The following is a 17,972-nucleotide window of genomic DNA, read 5'->3' as shown; positions in this document are numbered from 1 at the left end:
GAAGCATAGATACTAATTCAGACAACCTCGGGATTTCGATATGAGGACAACATGTCTGTGGCATCTGTCACTTCATCGGGGCCAGTAGGATGTCCCCCTTCTTGCTTTCTGTTTCCTCCCCCAAGGCAGGAGCCTTCTGAAGTCTAGAGGAGGAGGAGCTGGAAGGAGGAGCTAGCTTTCAGAGTAAGGGTGTTGCCATTTATCGGACCAGGCACATACCCCAGCGCCAATGCAGATGCGCCCTCACAGAGGTTTGTATGTCTGTGGAAGGGGGCAATTCATTGTGGTTCAAAGCGGGAAAGACCTTCAAATTCAGCTGGCAAGATTGAGAGCATATGCAGGAAATAGTGGCGGGAGCACCAGAGGGGCCTTGCAAGATAGAGATCACAACCTGAGTTACTCCTGAAGTAGGTACATTTCATAAATGAAACATGCATTCAAGGTGTTATGGAGCACTGTTGATTGGGTGGCACGTGGTGCATGGTTGTGTGTGCCACAGTTTGCAGGGCATGAGCAAGGGCTGCAGATGTATACCTTGTCTCTTCAATGTTGTTACTAGAGGAACAATGCTTGACTTCCTGAATAATCCAACATACACACGCTTCTTTAATAAGAAACCTATGTGAAATGGGGGTGATTCCAAGCACTTGCTGTGAGGCAGGCATGGGAATTTATGAAGGAGTTTCTTCTTGCCTATTGATTTTTCTGTTAAACACATTAAGGATAGTGTTAGCCCCTTGTAGTGGTCCGGAGCACTCCAGGAGAAGGATAACATGCATTGGCACCCGAGAACCCTTGCCAAAGTCCCAAAAACTGGTAGGACCACAAACCCGACCCCACACAGCTCACAGAACCTACTGGATCTGCCTCTCCAGGTAAGCACCCGATTGACTGCCTGGCGGCCAGAAGGACCTACTGACCCGACTCCGAGAAGACCCGACTCCGAGAAGACCCGATCCTCTGAGTGATGATGGGTACATCTTTGCATAAATGGCAAAATACCCCATGCCCTAAACTTCACCTTGGCCCACCTGGTCAAATCCTTGGAGGACATCACAGATGAATTTCGTGAACAGCAAAGTACAATGAATCAAATGAGGGGTATATATATATATATATGTATATATATATATGGAACTTTGCAGTCTAAGCCTAACTTTAGTTCAGATAACATGCCATAAGGGAAGTTGTCAGATCTACACCCCTTCTGATGTCTCCCCTGTGCTATATTCTTCAAATGAGGCTGGAGACCATTTGAGACAAAGGAGCCCTCTAATGGGGTACGACACTTGCCTTCCTCGGTTTCGGTTTTGTTACATGATCCGGTGCGGCAAATGTCGCACAAGAAGGTTTGTCCTGAAACTGTGAACTTGGTAACACAATTAAGTCAGTACTTGGACTTGAAACCAGAGGAAAATGTGGGAAAGTCTATGGAAGTGCGGGTTTCCACTCTTACTGTCGAGTCGAGGGATTTAGCTACAAATACATTTGCTGTGCTATATTTTACCGAAAACAAACCAAAAAACATGAAGCGAAACCGTAAGTCCTACTCAGGAAGAGCCTAGCGTCCTACTGCCTGAGGATTTGGGATCTTTAAAAGAAAATGACACAAATCAGATACTGGTGGCTGTTGCTGAACCAGTGTTATCACCTAGGAAAGTACAACATAAATGTAAACACATTGCAAAATCTGCCTCCACAGGGGACAAAGGTTTGATTAAAAAATATCTAAAACCAGTGTCAGACCACATTGTACCCTTAAATTTGAGTATACTATCATGAGAGTATTGGGGAACCTGCCGAAAAAACTTTGGGTAGTTACGAGGAACTGTCTCCCTTGGCTTCCCTGATAAATGAAAGAGAAATTGATTCCAATAAAGTGCATCATGTTCAATCGAGCTCATTTGCTGGTATCTCATCACCGGTGAAATTGAAATCATTGGCCCTGATTTTCTTACCACGGGCGTTGGTGTCTCGAAGGGTAAACATTTAAAGGCTATTTCCGCTCAACAATAGAAAAGCCGGATCGTGGAAGAAGTACCAAGATCCGTACAAAGAATATTGAGCCCTTTTGACCCTGACCTGAAGACGATGGTGCCGTTGGCATTGCCTGGATCAAGGAACTGTACTTTAGAAAAACATGTTAATTTTACTCCTGTTTTTACCACACTAGAGGAGAAACAAAAGAAGTTATCGGAATTACTTCCAGTACTTGATCCAGAGGCTGAAATGCCAAATATACAACCCTCTATGACTGCACCCTTTGTGACTTTGGAGGAAAAGAGGTCTTTATTACATTGTCCAACTCTAACGTTGACACAGAATAGGGCCCAAGGCTCTTACTCTTTGTTCCGTACAACAATGGTACAACATTTGATGGATAATGCCAAGACCCAAGTTTGTGATTTAACTCTGGGAAATCAGCTTAATATCAAGAAGGGGGAGAAAGGTCTGCAGGGTCTGTTACCTTTTCAGATGTTCATGTTGTATTTCTGAAACAGGTATTTACGGATCGTGATCCTCCACCCCTAAATTGTTGTCATGATATGGCAGTCTTCTCAGAAATTACAAATCTCCATTTGATAACTTCTGGAGATTTGGCTCGGGTGAAATGTGTGTTGAAAAGAAACGTCGATCTCATTAAGTTATACTCACAAGTGATTAGAAACTTGGTTCTGTCAGAGTTGGTTTCTCTTTTTCACTGGGTTGTGATGTAATGCAATATTTTATTGGAAAATAAGCATACTAGTGAGCCTTTTTGTAGCCTAAATGTGTCTACTCAATTGAAACCATTGGAAGTGGTGCAGCGTTATCCATTACATATAAGTATAGGCTCAAATGCTGATTCAGCGGGTAAAGCATTTGGATTAACACCTGGTGGAAGTGCCTTCCTCGTATGATTGGAACTCTATATCAACTGCCCCACATGGGGGCAACTCTGGCAGTTCTAGATTTTCTTGAAAGAGCCCGTTCTCCTTGGACTCATGGGATCGTGGTCTCTAAGGTTATACTCCCGTTTGAGTCTACAGGAAACGTGGCTAACGACAGTGCTTTTGGTGGACGGTTTTACCGTTCTGTTTGTGAATGCCACAGAGGGAACTCAGGGACTCCCATCGGGGGGCCTTATGTGCACACTTAAAAATGGTATGGGTTAAGCAACGTATAAAGTTGAAAGAAATAGAAAAGCCATTCAACTGGTGAGGCTTATCCAAACACATGGTCAAGTCTCCGGGGCAGTATTGTGCTCCATCTTTCATGTATATTTTAACCCTAGAGTGGGGCATAAAACATCCTATAATGTGTTTATTCCCCTGCTTTATCCGGCTCCCTGAATGCATTCTGTGTCCCTGTAGGTGTGAGGTCAGGAATGGAAGGCCTGGAGTGCGGCTGACTGGAATGCTGAGTCCATGGGATTCCTCCCAGGGCAGTTGCTGGTGATGTAGCCTGGGTGGTGGGAGCCAGTGGGCTTCCCCTATGACTATGCTTCCGATCTCCTTGTGATATAACCTGATTAAAGTACTCTGAAGATCACAGCTGTCTACCAGAGTATCCTTTATATGTACCCCGGACTACTGGTCATAACGCATCCTTTTTAGATGCTTTGTCTGATCTCATGTCAGACTTATTGGAGGAAGACGTTTGTGCTGTGGTTATTCTCGGAGACCTTAATAGCGAGTGTCTAGACCGTTGCAATTATAGGTCCATGGTAAGGTGTTGTGTATCTGGACTGCCAGATGAAAGAGGGTCTCCTATTAGAACAGAGTTGAACAGGTGCAACCTAACTTTGTTAAATGGTAACATGGCGGTCATAAGCCCCCTCATTTTACATGGACAAATGGTTTGGCAAAGTCTAGCTTAGGTTATATTTTTTGTCTCTGATGACATAAACTGGAGATGCTCGAAGCTGGCGGTAACAAATACGAACTGAAGTGACAATTGTCTGTTAGCACTGTTTTTGGAGGTGGATATCGTTGAAACTAAGAAGCTAACCTTCAACATTGCAGTAGATGTTAATCTAAGCAATCATGCATTGGTGTGGAAACCTGGGCTAGGAGTGCACTTTAATGAAAGTATATTCCAAATGGCAGGAACAGCAAAGGATATGTTGCTAAAGTCATCCGTTTATTATAGAACATTGCAAAAAATAGTACAAAATATGTAGGATCCAAAAGTGTGGGCCTCCAACCCCTCCAGGGGGAAGCAGGACTTAAGCAAAAATAGGACAACAAATTATCTGAAAAGAAATGCGGCTGCAAAGACCCTTGAGACATTTAAATAGGGAGACTAGTACCTATCATTTGAAGGTTAAGGCTCTACATTTTTATTTATAGAAATTGGGTCAAAAATCATCGCATCTGCCCACCTATGCCAGATGCTGAAGTCATGCTTGGCACGATTCTTGGAAAAGATGGGTGTGCCTTTCGGAGGTTGGCTGGGGAACCCACACCTCAGAGCTTGCTTCAACTGTTGCCCATACAAGCAGAGATGTGGGAGTCCTATTTCTCTAAATGATATAGTGAGCCTGAGTTTGTGAAAGCGCAGCTGAGCATAGACTCATGTTGGTCTGACCATATGACTGTCGATTTAGACGTGGTTCAGGTGCTTATTAAGAAAAGCAAAGCCTCAAACGCCCGAGGCCCAGAAGGCTGAGCAAATGGAACACAACAAATCAAATGTCAATCTATGGGCAGCTTTCTTGTGGGGTCTGTTTCGAAATGTCTGGAGGGAAAGCTGCGGTAGGGTAGCAAGATACATTTCGATTAGGCTTTAGACCAGCAATGAGTACAGCCCAGAAGTGTTTTATTTTTCACCTTTTGCAGACCCTCGCCCAATGGCAAAAAAGAGTCCTTTATCGTGTATTTTTACACATTACACATGTCTTCGACCATGTAAATAAGGCGATTCTCAGGGCAACACTATATAAGTTAGGCTGTCCTAGTGGTATCATTAATATGTTGATCACCATTTCATTCAAACACTGAAGTTAAGGTACGCCTAGACCACAATGGTAACTCAAGTGGTTGGATTACAACCTATTGTGGTTAATGCCAAGGTTGTGTTTTAGCACCGCTTTTATTTGATTTAGATATTAACGACCTTGGTGATATTTTTGGAAAAAATGTAAACAATCCACCCAAATTGGGCAACCTACAAATAAATCCCTTGGTTTATGCAGACAATGATGTTCTCTTCTTTCTAACTCCCAAAGGATTACAAAGAGCATTGACGATTATAAATGCCAATTTTTTGTCTTTAGACCTGCATCTTAATGTACATAAGTCGAAGATGTTAATGATATATTATAATAAAATAAGGAAGATACATTTTTATTGGTTCATAGATAAAGTGCGTTTGGAGGTGGTCCAAAATTTCTAAAATTTGGGAGTTGTGTTAACTGCCAAGGGACATGATTTTGATAGCATGAAAAAGAAAATTAGGATAAATGCCTCAGAGATAGTGTTCTTTGACAGGAAATGTTGATGTTTTGCTGCGATCCCTTTGGTCACATTTTACAACCAAAAGACAGTGGGCCTCATTATGAGTTTGGCTGTAGCCGCGCCTGTATGACAGGCATGGGTACCGGCAAACTCGCCTCCGGGACCGGCACCCGCGAATGGGCAATTACCGGGCCATTACGAGTGTTGCGGCCCGGTAATTGCCCATTCACGGGTGCTGGTAATGGCGCACTCCCCATCCCCATTCTGCCCCACAGGGTTCAATGGGAATGGGGAGCATCCGCAAGGTATGCCCGCGGGTGCCCCACAGCCCGCGGGTGCCCCACAGCCCGCGGGTGCCCCACAGCCCGGCAGGTCAGACCTGGCGGCCTGCCAGGCACCCGCGAGCAAAACTTGTAGTTTGGCGATACAGTGACACTGGTTGTCACCGTACCGCCAAACTCCTAATGAGGCCCAGTGCCTTGTTTGATTTATGGTGCATAAATGGATTTGTTGACAAATGTTTGGGAAAGCTGTGAAGGACTTTCAAGGAAAAGGGCTTGAATTCTACCCAGTAGCAGTGTTAAGACACAAGGTGGGTATGATCTCACTTGATGCTCGTGTAGCTTGAAAAATATACCAGCTGTTGAGATCTCTTTTATTGCTTCCAGAATACTCTGCATTCTCTGATACACGATTTGAATTGGTTCACAATTCCCTCAAGGGTTTGACTGAGTGATACCTTTTAACAGCCAAATCCTTAAGTGCTTATGACATTAGGGTGGAGGATCTTCTTACCTCTCCAAAGAGAGTAAAAAAAAAAATCTTTGAATTTGATTGGATAAAAAATTGGACCTTACATGGATTTCCATCTGTTTAAATCATTTGAAATATGAAATTAAAGCCTAAAAAGCTCTACCCTTTTATTTACAAAAGCACCCATCTGGAAAATATAGACAAGACAGGTTGCGTTTTAAATTAAATCTACTCTCTACTAGAGAGGTAATGGCTGGTAGGGAAAGAAATCTGAGGAATTATGGTAATTGTAGGTTTTGTACTAATGAAGTACTAATGAAGTAGAGACACCTTTTCTTCTTGTGATTGTTTGTGAAGTCCCGTCTGAACTATGTTATGAATTCTTTGGTAACTTTGTTTATGATTAATGTTTTTTAAAGACAGAGCAGTTTTGGTCGAGAATTTTAAATAGTAATGAAATGTCATTGCATTTGAAATTTTAAACGTTTTACTTTTTATATTTTTGCTGTAATCCAATGATGCTCTTTTGGATTAACTTGCTTGTATTGCAATGAATAATTCTTAAATATTACTGCAGAGGTTTGTTATAAACTATATGCCATTAAATACATAAAAAATAATAATAATATCATAACACAATCTTTATATTTGATCAAATAAGAAATTGAACTTAGACAAGGGAACGTATCCCAAAGTTATTAATGAGTTCAAATCTCAGAGAAACAAGCAGGATTTCCCAGGAGCACCCAACAATATGAGTCAAACTTACAGGAAAAGTAGTGTCTCCTGTTTAATAGGTAAGGTGCATGTCAAGAGACACTAATGACATTTATCATAAAAAAGAAGGCATAAGGAACGCAGGGAATCACAGAACCCAGCCTCACACTCCGGAATTGGATCGCGGGAGTGGCCGCAGGGATGAAATGGGCGCAGTGTTACTTATCCTCACAGAGAGAACAAGAAGCGCAACCTTAGTTTATGCAAATATTTGGAACTTCTGGGGGCAGAGCCAGCTGATGGTGTTCTCAACCATGAGCTCTTAAAATGCCAGCTCTGGCAGCTGCCGGAAGAGGTAATCCCTGAAGACCTGGATTCCATCGCACGCATCCAACATTTCCTGGCATAGAGAGGTTTGGGCATAAGAGAGGGAAAGCACTTGAAGGTTGGCACATTGTATTACTGATGAGAGAGCATGGGTGGACACTCACCGCTTGGCATGGAAAGCATGGATGGGAACTCACTGCTTGGCATAGAAGCATGGGTGGGAACTCAACCCTTGGCATGGAAAGCATGGATGGGAACTCACTGCTTGGCATAGAAAGTATGGGTGGGAACTCACTGCTTGGCATAGAAAGCATGGGTGGGAACTCACCGCTTGCCATAGAAAGCTTGGATGGGAACTCAACCCTTGGCATGGAAAGCATGGATGGGAACTCACTGCTTGGCATAGAAACATGGTTGGGAACTCAACCCTTGGCATGGAAAGCATGGATGGGAACTCACTGCTTGGCATAGAAAGCATGGGTGGGAACTCACTGCTTGGCATAGAAAGCTTGGATGGGAACTCACCGATTGGCATGGAAAGCATGGGTGGGAACTCACTGCTTGGCATAGAAAGCTTGGATGGGAACTCACCGATTGGCATGGAAAGCATGGATGGGAACTCACTGCTTGGCATAGAAACATGGGTGGGAACTCAACCCTTGGCATGGAAAGCATGGATGGGAACTCACTGCTTGACATAGAAAGCGTGGGTGGGAACTCACTGCTTGGCATAGAAACATGGGTGGGAACTCAACCCTTGGCATGGAAAGCATGGATGGGAACTCACTGCTTGGCATAGAAAGCATGGGTGGGAACTCACTGCTTGGCATAGAAAGCTTGGATGGGAACTCACCGATTGGCATGGAAAGCATGGGTGGGAACTCACTGCTTGGCATAGAAAGCATGGGTGGGAACTCAACCCTTGGCTTGGAAAGCATGGATGGGAACTCACTGCTTGACATAGAAAGCTTGGATGGGAACTCACCGATTGGCATGGAAAGCATGGGTGGGAACTCACAGCTTGGCATAGAAAGCATGGGTGGGAACTCACCACTTGGCATGGAAAGCATGGATGGGAACTCACTGCTTGGCATAGAAAGCATGGGTGGGAACTCAACCCTTGGCTTGGAAAGCATGGATGGGAACTCACCGATTGGCATGGAAAGCATGGGTGGGAACTCACTGCTTGGCATAGAAAGCATGGGTGGGAACTCAACCCTTGTCTTGGAAAGCATGGATGGGAACTCACTGCTTGACATAGAAAGCATGGGTGGGAACTCACTGCTTGGCATAGAAAGCTTGGATGGGAACTCACCGATTGGCATGGAAAGCATGGGTGAGAACTCACTGCTTGGCATAGAAAGCATGGGTGGGAACTCAACCCTTGGCTTGGAAAGCATGGATGGGAACTCACTGCTTGACATAGAAAGCATGGGTGGGAACTCACTGCTTGGCATAGAAAGCATGGGTGGGAACTCAACCCTTGGCTTGGAAAGCATGGATGGGAACTCACTGCTTGACATAGAAAGCATGGGTGGGAACTCAACCCTTGGCTTGGAAAGCATGGATGGGAACTCACTGCTTGACATAGAAAGCATGGGTGAGAACTCACTGCTTGGCATAGAAAGCTTGGATGGGAACTCACCGATTGGCATGGAAAGCATGGGTGGGAACTCACTGCTTGGCATAGAAAGCATGGGTGGGAACTCAACCCTTGGCTTGGAAAGCATGGATGGGAACTCACTGCTTGACATAGAAAGCATGGGTGGGAACTCACTGCTTGGCATAGAAAGCATGGGTGGGAACTCAACCCTTGGCTTGGAAAGCATGGATGGGAACTCACTGCTTGACATAGAAAGCATGGGTGGGAACTCACTGCTTGGCATAGAAAGCTTGGATGGGAACTCACCGATTGGCATGGAAAGCATGGGTGGGAACTCACTGCTTGGCATAGAAAGCATGGGTGGGAACTCAACCCTTGGCTTGGAAAGCATGGATGGGAACTCACTGCTTGACATAGAAAGCATGGGTGGGAACTCACAGCTTGGCATAGAAAGCATGGATGGGAACTCACAGCTTGGCATAGAAAGCATGGGTGGGAACTCAACCCTTGGCTTGGAAAGCATGGATGGGAACTCACTGCTTGACATAGAAAGCTTGGATGGGAACTCACCGATTGGCATGGAAAGCATGGGTGGGAACTCACAGCTTGGCATAGAAAGCATGGGTGGGAACTCACCACTTGGCATGGAAAGCATGGAAGGAAACTCACTGCTTGGCATAGAAAGCATGGGTGGGAACTCAACCCTTGGCTTGGAAAGCATGGATGGGAACTCACTGCTTGGCATAGAAAGCATGGGTGGGAACTCACTGCTTGGCATAGACAGCTTGGATGGGAACTCACCGATTGGCATAGAAAGCATGGGTGGGAACTCACTGCTTGGCATAGAAAGCATGGGTGGGAACTCAACCCTTGGCTTGGAAAGCATGGATGGGAACTCACTGCTTGACATAGAAAGCATGTGTGGGAACTCACTGCTTGGCATAGAAAGCTTGGATGGGAACTCACCAATTGACATGGAAAGCATGGGTGGGAACTCACTGCTTGGCATAGAAAGCATGGGTGGGAACTCAACCCTTGGCTTGGAAAGCATGGATGGGAACTCACTGCTTGACATAGAAAGCATGGGTGGGAACTCACTGCTTGGCATAGAAAGCATGGGTGGGAACTCAACCCTTGGCTTGGAAAGCATGGATGGGAACTCACTGCTTGACATAGAAAGCATGGGTGGGAACTCACTGCTTGGCATAGAAAGCTTGGATGGGAACTCACCGATTGGCATGGAAAGCATGGGTGGGAACTCACTGCTTGGCATAGAAAGCATGGGTGGGAACTCAACCCTTGGCTTGGAAAGCATGGATGGGAACTCACTGCTTGACATAGAAAGCATGGGTGGGAACTCACAGCTTGGCATAGAAAGCATGGGTGGGCACTCACCGCCATCTTTTCCCAGCACCGTCACCTTGACGTCATTGTGCGCCTCCACGAGCTTGGCCAGTTTCACCGCTTGCTGTAAAGTGAGAGGCAAACACAAGGCGTGCACTTAATTTAAAATGAGATAGCTGCACAGCCCAAAATACCCATGCAATCATTATTAACCCCTTAAATGCTGCCAGGCTATTATGCAAGTCTATGCAAAAGTGACGAGCATACTCATCCTTGCCACTTAAGATGACACATCATGAAATACAGAATTGGGGAGGAAGTGCACCCACAAAATGCCCCTTTGCAGATGCGAAGAGCCACACTGCAGGCTTGCCAAAGTAAAAGTGCACAACGGAGGTAGAATTTGTGAAACAGTTCCTATTTTCAGGAACTTCCGGTCGCATCGCTGGGAGACCCAGCCTTGCTCTGCTTCCAGGACCACCTTTTCCGGTCCCTGGCAATTGCCAGACTCCGGCGCGGATCCGGACTTCGGTCATTATCTTCCTCTGCTTCAGGATTTTCCCTCTAGCAATACACCCCCCGTCCGGTCTTTCAGAAAGTCTTTCTTCTTCCCAGGCCGGTGGCAATAGGTGCTAGGAGCTTCTCTACAAACAAAGACGGCGTTGGGGCCTATGATCAGCCTCAACAAAACTTGCTGGAAGGGGATAAACTGCTCTGCATCAGTGTTCCCCTCTCTGTCTGTCCAGGAAAAGGGTCCCCCTAGTTCTCTGTCTATCTCTTTCCAACAGTCTTGCAGAGATTGCAACCGCCCTGCATGCTTCTTGACAGTCTCAGGGTGATGGCGCCCTGCATGCTTCTTGACAGTCTCAGGGTGATGGCGCCCTGCATGCTTCTTGACAGTCTCAGGGTGATGGCGCCCTGCATGCTTCTTGACAGTCTCAGGGTGATGGCGCCCTGCATGCTTCTTGACAGTCTCAGGGTGATGGCGCCCTGCATGCTTCTTGACAGTCTCAGGGTGATGGCACCCTGCATGCTTCTTGACAGTCTCAGGATGAGGGCACCCTGCATGCTTCTTGACAGTCTCAGGGTGATGGCACCCTTGCATGCTTCTTGACAGTCTCAGGGTGATGGCTCCCTGCATGCTTCTTGACAGTCTCAGGGTGATGGCACCCTGCATGCTTCTTGACAGTCTCAGGGTGATGGCACCCTTGCATGCTTCTTGACAGTCTCAGGGTGATGGCTCCCTGCATTCTTCTCTACAGTCTCAGGGTGATGGCGCCCTGCATGCTTCTCGACAGTCTCAGGGTGATGGCACCCTGCATGCTTCTTATTTATTTATTTATTTATTCAGATTTATTTAAAGCGCACGTCAGCCCGGGGGCATCGTGGCGCTGTTACATGAGGACATACATAATATGGTTACCGTGGAAGGAAGATGGTTACAAAGCAGTTTTCATTACAAGGCACATTTCGTATCAGACGTATGCGAGCTGGTGTGTGTGAGGGAAGGATGGAGTTAGTTGAATAGAGTGGTTTTGAGAGATTTGAGAAAGGAATACAGAGAAGGTTCTGCTCTAAGTGAGTTAGGGAGGGCATTCCAGAGCTTAGGAGCTATGTGTGGGAAGCCAATGCCGCCGGCTCTGGCTCTTTTTACAGTGGGTATTTGGAGTTGGTTGGCGTGATGACTTCTTCTGGGGCGGATGGAGGAGTTCTTGGTTATAGTTTCAGATAGGTAGGGGGGTGCTGTGTGGTTGATGCATTTGTGTGTGAGGGTGAGGATTTTAAAGTTGATCCTTTCCTTGACTGGGAGCCAGTGGACGCGTCTTCTGGCCTGTGAAATATGGTCAATTTTGGGAATGTGTAGTGCAGCATGGAGGGCATTGTTTTGCACTATTTGGAGCCTGTTTAGGTTTTTTGACGAGGTGCCTGCCAGGAGGGCGTTACAGTAGTCCAATCTGGCTCCTATAGTAGCTCTGGCTATGGAGAGGCAGTTATTCGTGGTGAGGTAGGGTTTTATGGCGTAGATGAGTTTGGTAGTCAGAGCAGAAGCTGAGGCGATGGCGCTGGTTTGTCTTGTCATTGAGAGTGTGGCGTCAATGTAGACTCCTAAGGTCTTGACGGCAGAGGAGACAGGTATGCTAATACTGTCGGTAGTCATGTGAGAATAATCGGGGCTGAGTTTGGTTAGAGTTTCGTTAGGGGCTAGGATGATGATTTCGGTTTTGTCTCCGTTTAGGCAGAGACCATTGATAGCCAACCAGGTTTGGATAGTCGAGTAGATTTTGAGGAGGGCTTCTGAATCTAGGTCGTAGTCTCCGGAGAGGGGGAGGAGAACTTGCGTGTCATCTGCGTAGTTTGTGTACGCTATGTTGAGGGAGTCCAGTAAGTCAAAGAGGGGTTTGGTGAATAGGTTGTAAAGGGTCGGTGCAGTGCAGGACCCTTGTGGGACTCCACAATTTATAGTGGTGTGGGGGGCGCTGTCCTGGTCAGAGTACACTTTCATGGCCCTACCTTTAAGGAAGGATGTGATCCAAGTGGTGGCCTTGTGAGAGAAGTGTGCAGCATTGAAGAGGTGAGATGTGAGGATGCTGTGGTCGACCAGGTCAAATGCTGCAGAGAGGTCGAGCAGAAGGAGGAGAGCAGGTTTGCCTGTGTCCATTATATTGGTAATTTGATTTTTTAAATCTAGAAGGGCAGTTTCAGTCCCATGGCCTTTGCGGAAGCCTGATTGTCTTTTGCCTAGGATGGTGTTGGTTTCCAGGTAGTGTTGGATTTGATTGTGTGCGGCTTTATCTAGGATTTTGAGGAGAAAGGGGACGGTGGTGATGGGGCGATAGTTGTTAGGGGAGGAAGGATCGAGAGAGGGTTTTTTCAGGAGCGGGCGGACCCAGGCTTCTTTTAGGCATTGTGGTACAGTTCCAGATGCGAAGGAGGCATTGATGAAAGCTGTAATGATGGGGGTGAGGGATTCTGAGCACTCTTTGATTAATGAGGGTGGGCAGATATCCCCTTTGCAGGTGGAGGGTTTGATTTTTTTGAGGAGGTCCTTGACTTCCGTCTCTGAGACTTCTCTAAAAGCAAAAAGAGGTGTTTGTGAGAGAGAGTTGTTGGTGGAAGGTGTGGGCGAGCAGGTGGGGGTGTTGAGAGCTTTGCGTTGTGAGGCTATTTTGTCTTGGAGAGTTTTAACTTTGTTGAGGAGGGCAGCCTGGATGCCTGTGCACCAGGCTTCATCCTTGATGATTTCATCTGGGCCGGAGGCAGGTGTGGTGAGGTCTTTGAATATGGAGAATATTTCTCTTGATTTGGAGCTGGCATTAGTAATTTTCTGATTGTAGGATTCGGATTTGGCGTGGAATATGGCTTTTTTGTAGGTCAAGGAGATCTCTTTAAAATCTTTAAGCGTGGATTGATTAGGCGCTGCTTGCCATCTGGATAGGGCTTTGCGTTTCTTGTTGCGAAGGTCAGATAGTTCTTCAGTGAACCAAGAGTTGCAGTGCATTGATTTTTTCCCTTTTTTTTCTTCTAGAGGGGCAATGAGATCGATGGCTTGAGTGAGTGTGCTGGAATAGATGTTGGCTAGAGAGGTAGGGTCATGGATGAACGGAGGCTTGAGTTCAGGGATATCGAGGAGAGGGGCGAGGTTGGAAGCAGTGAGTTTTTTGGAGCTTCTTACTTTAGCGGGTGGGGCATGAGTTAAGGTTTTATGAGTGGGCGTGGTAGGAATGGAGAATTGAATGAGGTAATGGTCCGTCCATGGGAGGGCCGAGATGGAGGTAATTGCAGATGAGCAGTTGTGATCAGCTAGCCAGTCAATGGATCTGCCTTTGTTATGAGTGGGGGCAGTAATTTTGTGTTCGAACCCCATGTTTGATAGTTCTTTGGCTAAATTTGCGGCTGCTTTGTCCTTTGGGTCAGCTAAACCAAGGTTAATGTCCCCTAGAAGGATGCTTTTGGTGGTGCTTTTGAGGTTGTTGCCTATGTTTTGGAGGAGTTGCTTTTGGTAGTCAAAGGGTGATCCTGGTGGTCTGTAGGTGATGAAGAAGTTTATGGTGCAGTTAGGTGAGAGGGCTAGTTTAGCATTGAGGAGATCAGCGTTGTTGTCCCATTGTTGATCACACATTCTTATGGAGAGGGTGTCTTTAAAGATGAGGGCGACGCCGCCACCACCTTTGGAGTTTTTACGGTCCTGTCTGAGAATGGTATAGTTTTGAGGGAGAGCGAGGTGGATGGATGGACTGGAAGCTTCATGGAGCCAGGTTTCGGATATGGCAAGTAGGTCAAGATTGTGGGTGGTGATAAGGTCATTGATTTCAATGGCATGGGCATGGACAGAGCGCGCATTGATGAGAGCGCATCTTAAGTCTGGTCGTGGAGTGTGTGTGTTGGCGTTGGTGGTGTTGGGGGTGGGCGATGCGTATTTGGGTGTGTGAGGCTGGGGCGTGATAGATGCAGCGTGATGGGTGCTAGGGTAGTGAGTGTGGTCAGAGAGGTAAGTCTGGGCGGCTGATGTATGGGTGCGAGAGCTGAGTCTGTTGTTCCTAAGGAGTGTGGAGTGTGGAGTGCTGCGGAGAGTTAGGAGGTGTTTGGTGCGTGTTCTAAGTCTACAGAGCCTGAGGTGGAGTGGGTGATGTCCGATCGGATTGGTGTGGTAGTTGAGTGTGGAATGGAGTGCAGACGACGCTGTGGTGTGTATGAGGTCAGATGGTGGGGTAAGGCATGGGTGGGCATGCAGGTCTGGGTGCGCAAGCGGCATGCTGCAGTTATGAAACTTAAACGTAAATATGTCTGACATTAATAAGCTCTGTGTATCCATTTACCAGATTTTTAGTAATCTCAGTAATTGACAGTCTCGGGGTGATGGCACCCTGCATGCTTCTTGGCAGTCTCAGGGTGATGGCACCCTGCATGCTTCTTGAGAGTCTCAGGGTGATGGCACGCTACATGCTTCTTGACAGTCTCAGGGTGATGGCACCCTGCATGCGTCTTGACAGTCACAGGGTGATGGCACGCCGCCTGCTTCTTGGCAATCTCAGGGTGATAGCAACCTGCATGCTTCTTGGCATTCTCAGGGTGATGGCACGCTGCATGCTTCTTGACAGTCTCAGGGTGATAGCACCCTGCATGCTTCTTGACATTCTCAGGGTGATGGCACCCTGCATGCTTCTTGGCAGTCTCAGGGTGATGGCACGCCACATGCGTCTTGACAGTCTCAGGGTGATGGCACCCTTCATGCTTCTTGGTAATCTCAGGGTGATGGCACCCTGCATGCTTCTTGACAGTCTCAGGCTGATGTCACCCTGCATGCTTCTTGACAGTCTCAGGGTGATTGCTCCCTTCATGCTTCTTGTCAGTCTCAGGGTGATGGCACCCGGCATGCTTCTTGGCAGTCTCAGGGTGATGGCACGCCGCATGCTTCTTTGCAGTCTCAGGGTGATGGCACCCTGCATGCTTCTTGGCAGTCTCAGGGTGATGGCACCCTGCATGCTTCTTGACAATGTCAGGGTGATGGCACCATGCATGCTTCTTGACAGTCTCAGGGTGATGGCACCCCGTATGCGTCTTGACAGTCTCAGGGTGATGGCACCCTGCATGCTTCTTGGCAATCTCAGGGAGATGGCACCACACATGCTTCGTGGCAGTCTCAGGGTGATGGCACCCTGCATGCTGCTTGACAGTCTCAGGGTGATGGCACTCTGCATGCTTCTTAACAGTCTCAGGGTGATGGTACGCCGCATGCTTCGTGGCAATCTTAGGGTGATGGCACCCTGCATGCTTCTTGACAGTCTCAGGGTGATGGCACGCTGCATGCTTCTTGACAGTCTCAGAGTGAAGGCACGCTGCATGCTTCTTGGCAATCTCAGGTGATGGCACCCTGCATGCTTCTCTACAGTCTCAGGGTGATGGCACCCTGCATACTTCTTGGCAGTCTCAGGGTGATGGCACCCTGCATGCTTCTTGGCAGTCTCAGGGTGATGGCACGCTGCATGCTTCATGACAGTCTCAGGGTGATGGCACCCTGCATGCTTCATGACAGGGTGATAGCACCCTGCATGCTTCATGACAGTCTCAGGGTGATGGCACCCTGCATGCTTCATGACAGTCTCAGGGTGATAGCACCCTGCATGCTTCATGACAGTCTCTGGGTGATGGCACCCTGCATGCTTCTTGACAGTCTCAGGGTGATGGCACCCTGCATGCTTCATGACAGTCTCAGGGTGATGGCACCCTGCATGCTTCTTGACAGTCTCAGGGTGATGGCACGCGGCATGCTTCTTGGCAATCTCAGGGTGATGCCACCCTGCATGCTTCTTGGCAGTCTCAGGGTGAAGGCACCCTGCATGCTTCATGACAGTCTCAGGGTGATGGCACCCTGCATGCTTCATGACAGTCTCAGGGTGATGGCACCCTGCATGCTTCTTGACAGTCTCAGGGTGATGGCACCCTGCATGCTTCTTGACAGTCTCAGCATGCTTCTTGACAGTCTCAGGGTGATGGCACCCTGCATGCTTCTTGACAGTCTTAGGGTCATGGCACCCTGCATGCTTCTTGACTGTCTCGGGGTGATGGCACCCTGCATGCTTCTTGGCAGTCTCAGGGTGATGGCATGCCGCATGCTTCTTGACAGTCTCAGGGTGAGGGCAACCCTGGGTGATGGCACCCTGCATTCCTCTTGGCAATCTCAGGGTGATGGCTCCCTGCATGCTTCTTGGCAATCTCAGGGTGATGGCACCATGCATGCTTCTTGACAGTCTTAGGGTGAGGGCACCCTGCATGCTTCTTGGCAGTGTCAGGGTGAGGGCACCCTGCATGCTTCTTGGCAGTCTCAGGGTGAGGGCACCATGCATGCTTCTTGACAGTCTCAGGGTGATGGCACCCTGCATGCATCTTGGCAGTTTCAGGGTGAGGGCACCCTGCATGCTTCTTGACAGTCTCGGGGTGATGGCACCCTGCATGCTTCTTGGCAGTCTCAGGGTGATGGCATGCCGCATGCTTCTTGACAGTCTCAGGGTGAGGGCAACCCTGGGTGATGGCACCCTGCATTCCTCTTGGCAATCTCAGGGTGATGGCTCCCTGCATGCTTCTTGGCAATCTCAGGGTGATGGCACCATGCATGCTTCTTGACAGTCTTAGGGTGAGGGCACCCTGCATGCTTCTTGGCAGTGTCAGGGTGAGGGCACCCTGCATGCTTCTTGGCAGTCTCAGGGTGAGGGCACCCTGCATGCTTCTTGACAGTCTCAGGGTGATGGCACCCTGCATGCTTCTTGGCAGTTTCAGGGTGAGGGCACCCTGCATGCTTCTTGACAGTCTCAGGGTGATGGCACCCTGCATGCTTCTTGACAGTCTCAGGGTGATGGCGCCCTGCATGCTTCTTGACAGTCTCAGGGTGATAGCTCCCTGCATGCTTCTTGGCAGTCTCAGGGTGATGGCACCCTGCATGCTTCTTGGCAGTCTCACGGTGAAGGCACCCTGCATGCTTCTTTACAGTCCCAGGGTGATGGCACCCTGCATGCTTCTTTACAGTCCCAGGGTGATGGCACCCTGCATGCTTCTTGGCAGTCTCAGGGTGATGGCACCCTGCATGCTTCTTGGCAGTCTCAGGGTGAGGGCACCCTGCATGCTTCTTTACAGTCCCAGGGTGATGGCACCCTGCATGCTTTTTGACAGTCTCAGGGTGAGGGCACACTGCATGCTTCATGGCAATCTCAGGGTGAGGGCACCCTGCTTGCTTCTTGAGAGTCCCAGGGTGATGGCACCCTGCATGCTTCTTGACAGTCTCAGGGTGATGGCAC

The 17,972-nt window shown here is 48.0% G+C and overlaps 1 protein-coding gene across 1 annotated transcript in view; it reads right to left on the bottom strand.

The window, feature by feature from the left end:
- The window catches only part of LOC138492787 (probable cation-transporting ATPase 13A4), a 302,290-nt gene that overhangs the window by 225,926 nt on the left and 58,392 nt on the right, over positions 1–17,972 (bottom strand). The window contains exon 9 of the mRNA XM_069620146.1: positions 10,234–10,306. Within this exon, the coding sequence (XP_069476247.1) occupies positions 10,234–10,306 (73 nt within the window). The remainder of the gene's footprint in view (positions 1–10,233; positions 10,307–17,972) is intronic.

Source organism: Ambystoma mexicanum, chromosome 10 (genome assembly GCF_040938575.1).
Source record: "Ambystoma mexicanum isolate Mex_15411 chromosome 10, UKY_AmexF1_1, whole genome shotgun sequence".
NCBI lineage: Eukaryota > Metazoa > Chordata > Amphibia > Caudata > Ambystomatidae > Ambystoma > Ambystoma mexicanum.
This window is presented reverse-complemented; position numbering and strand designations above follow the sequence as displayed.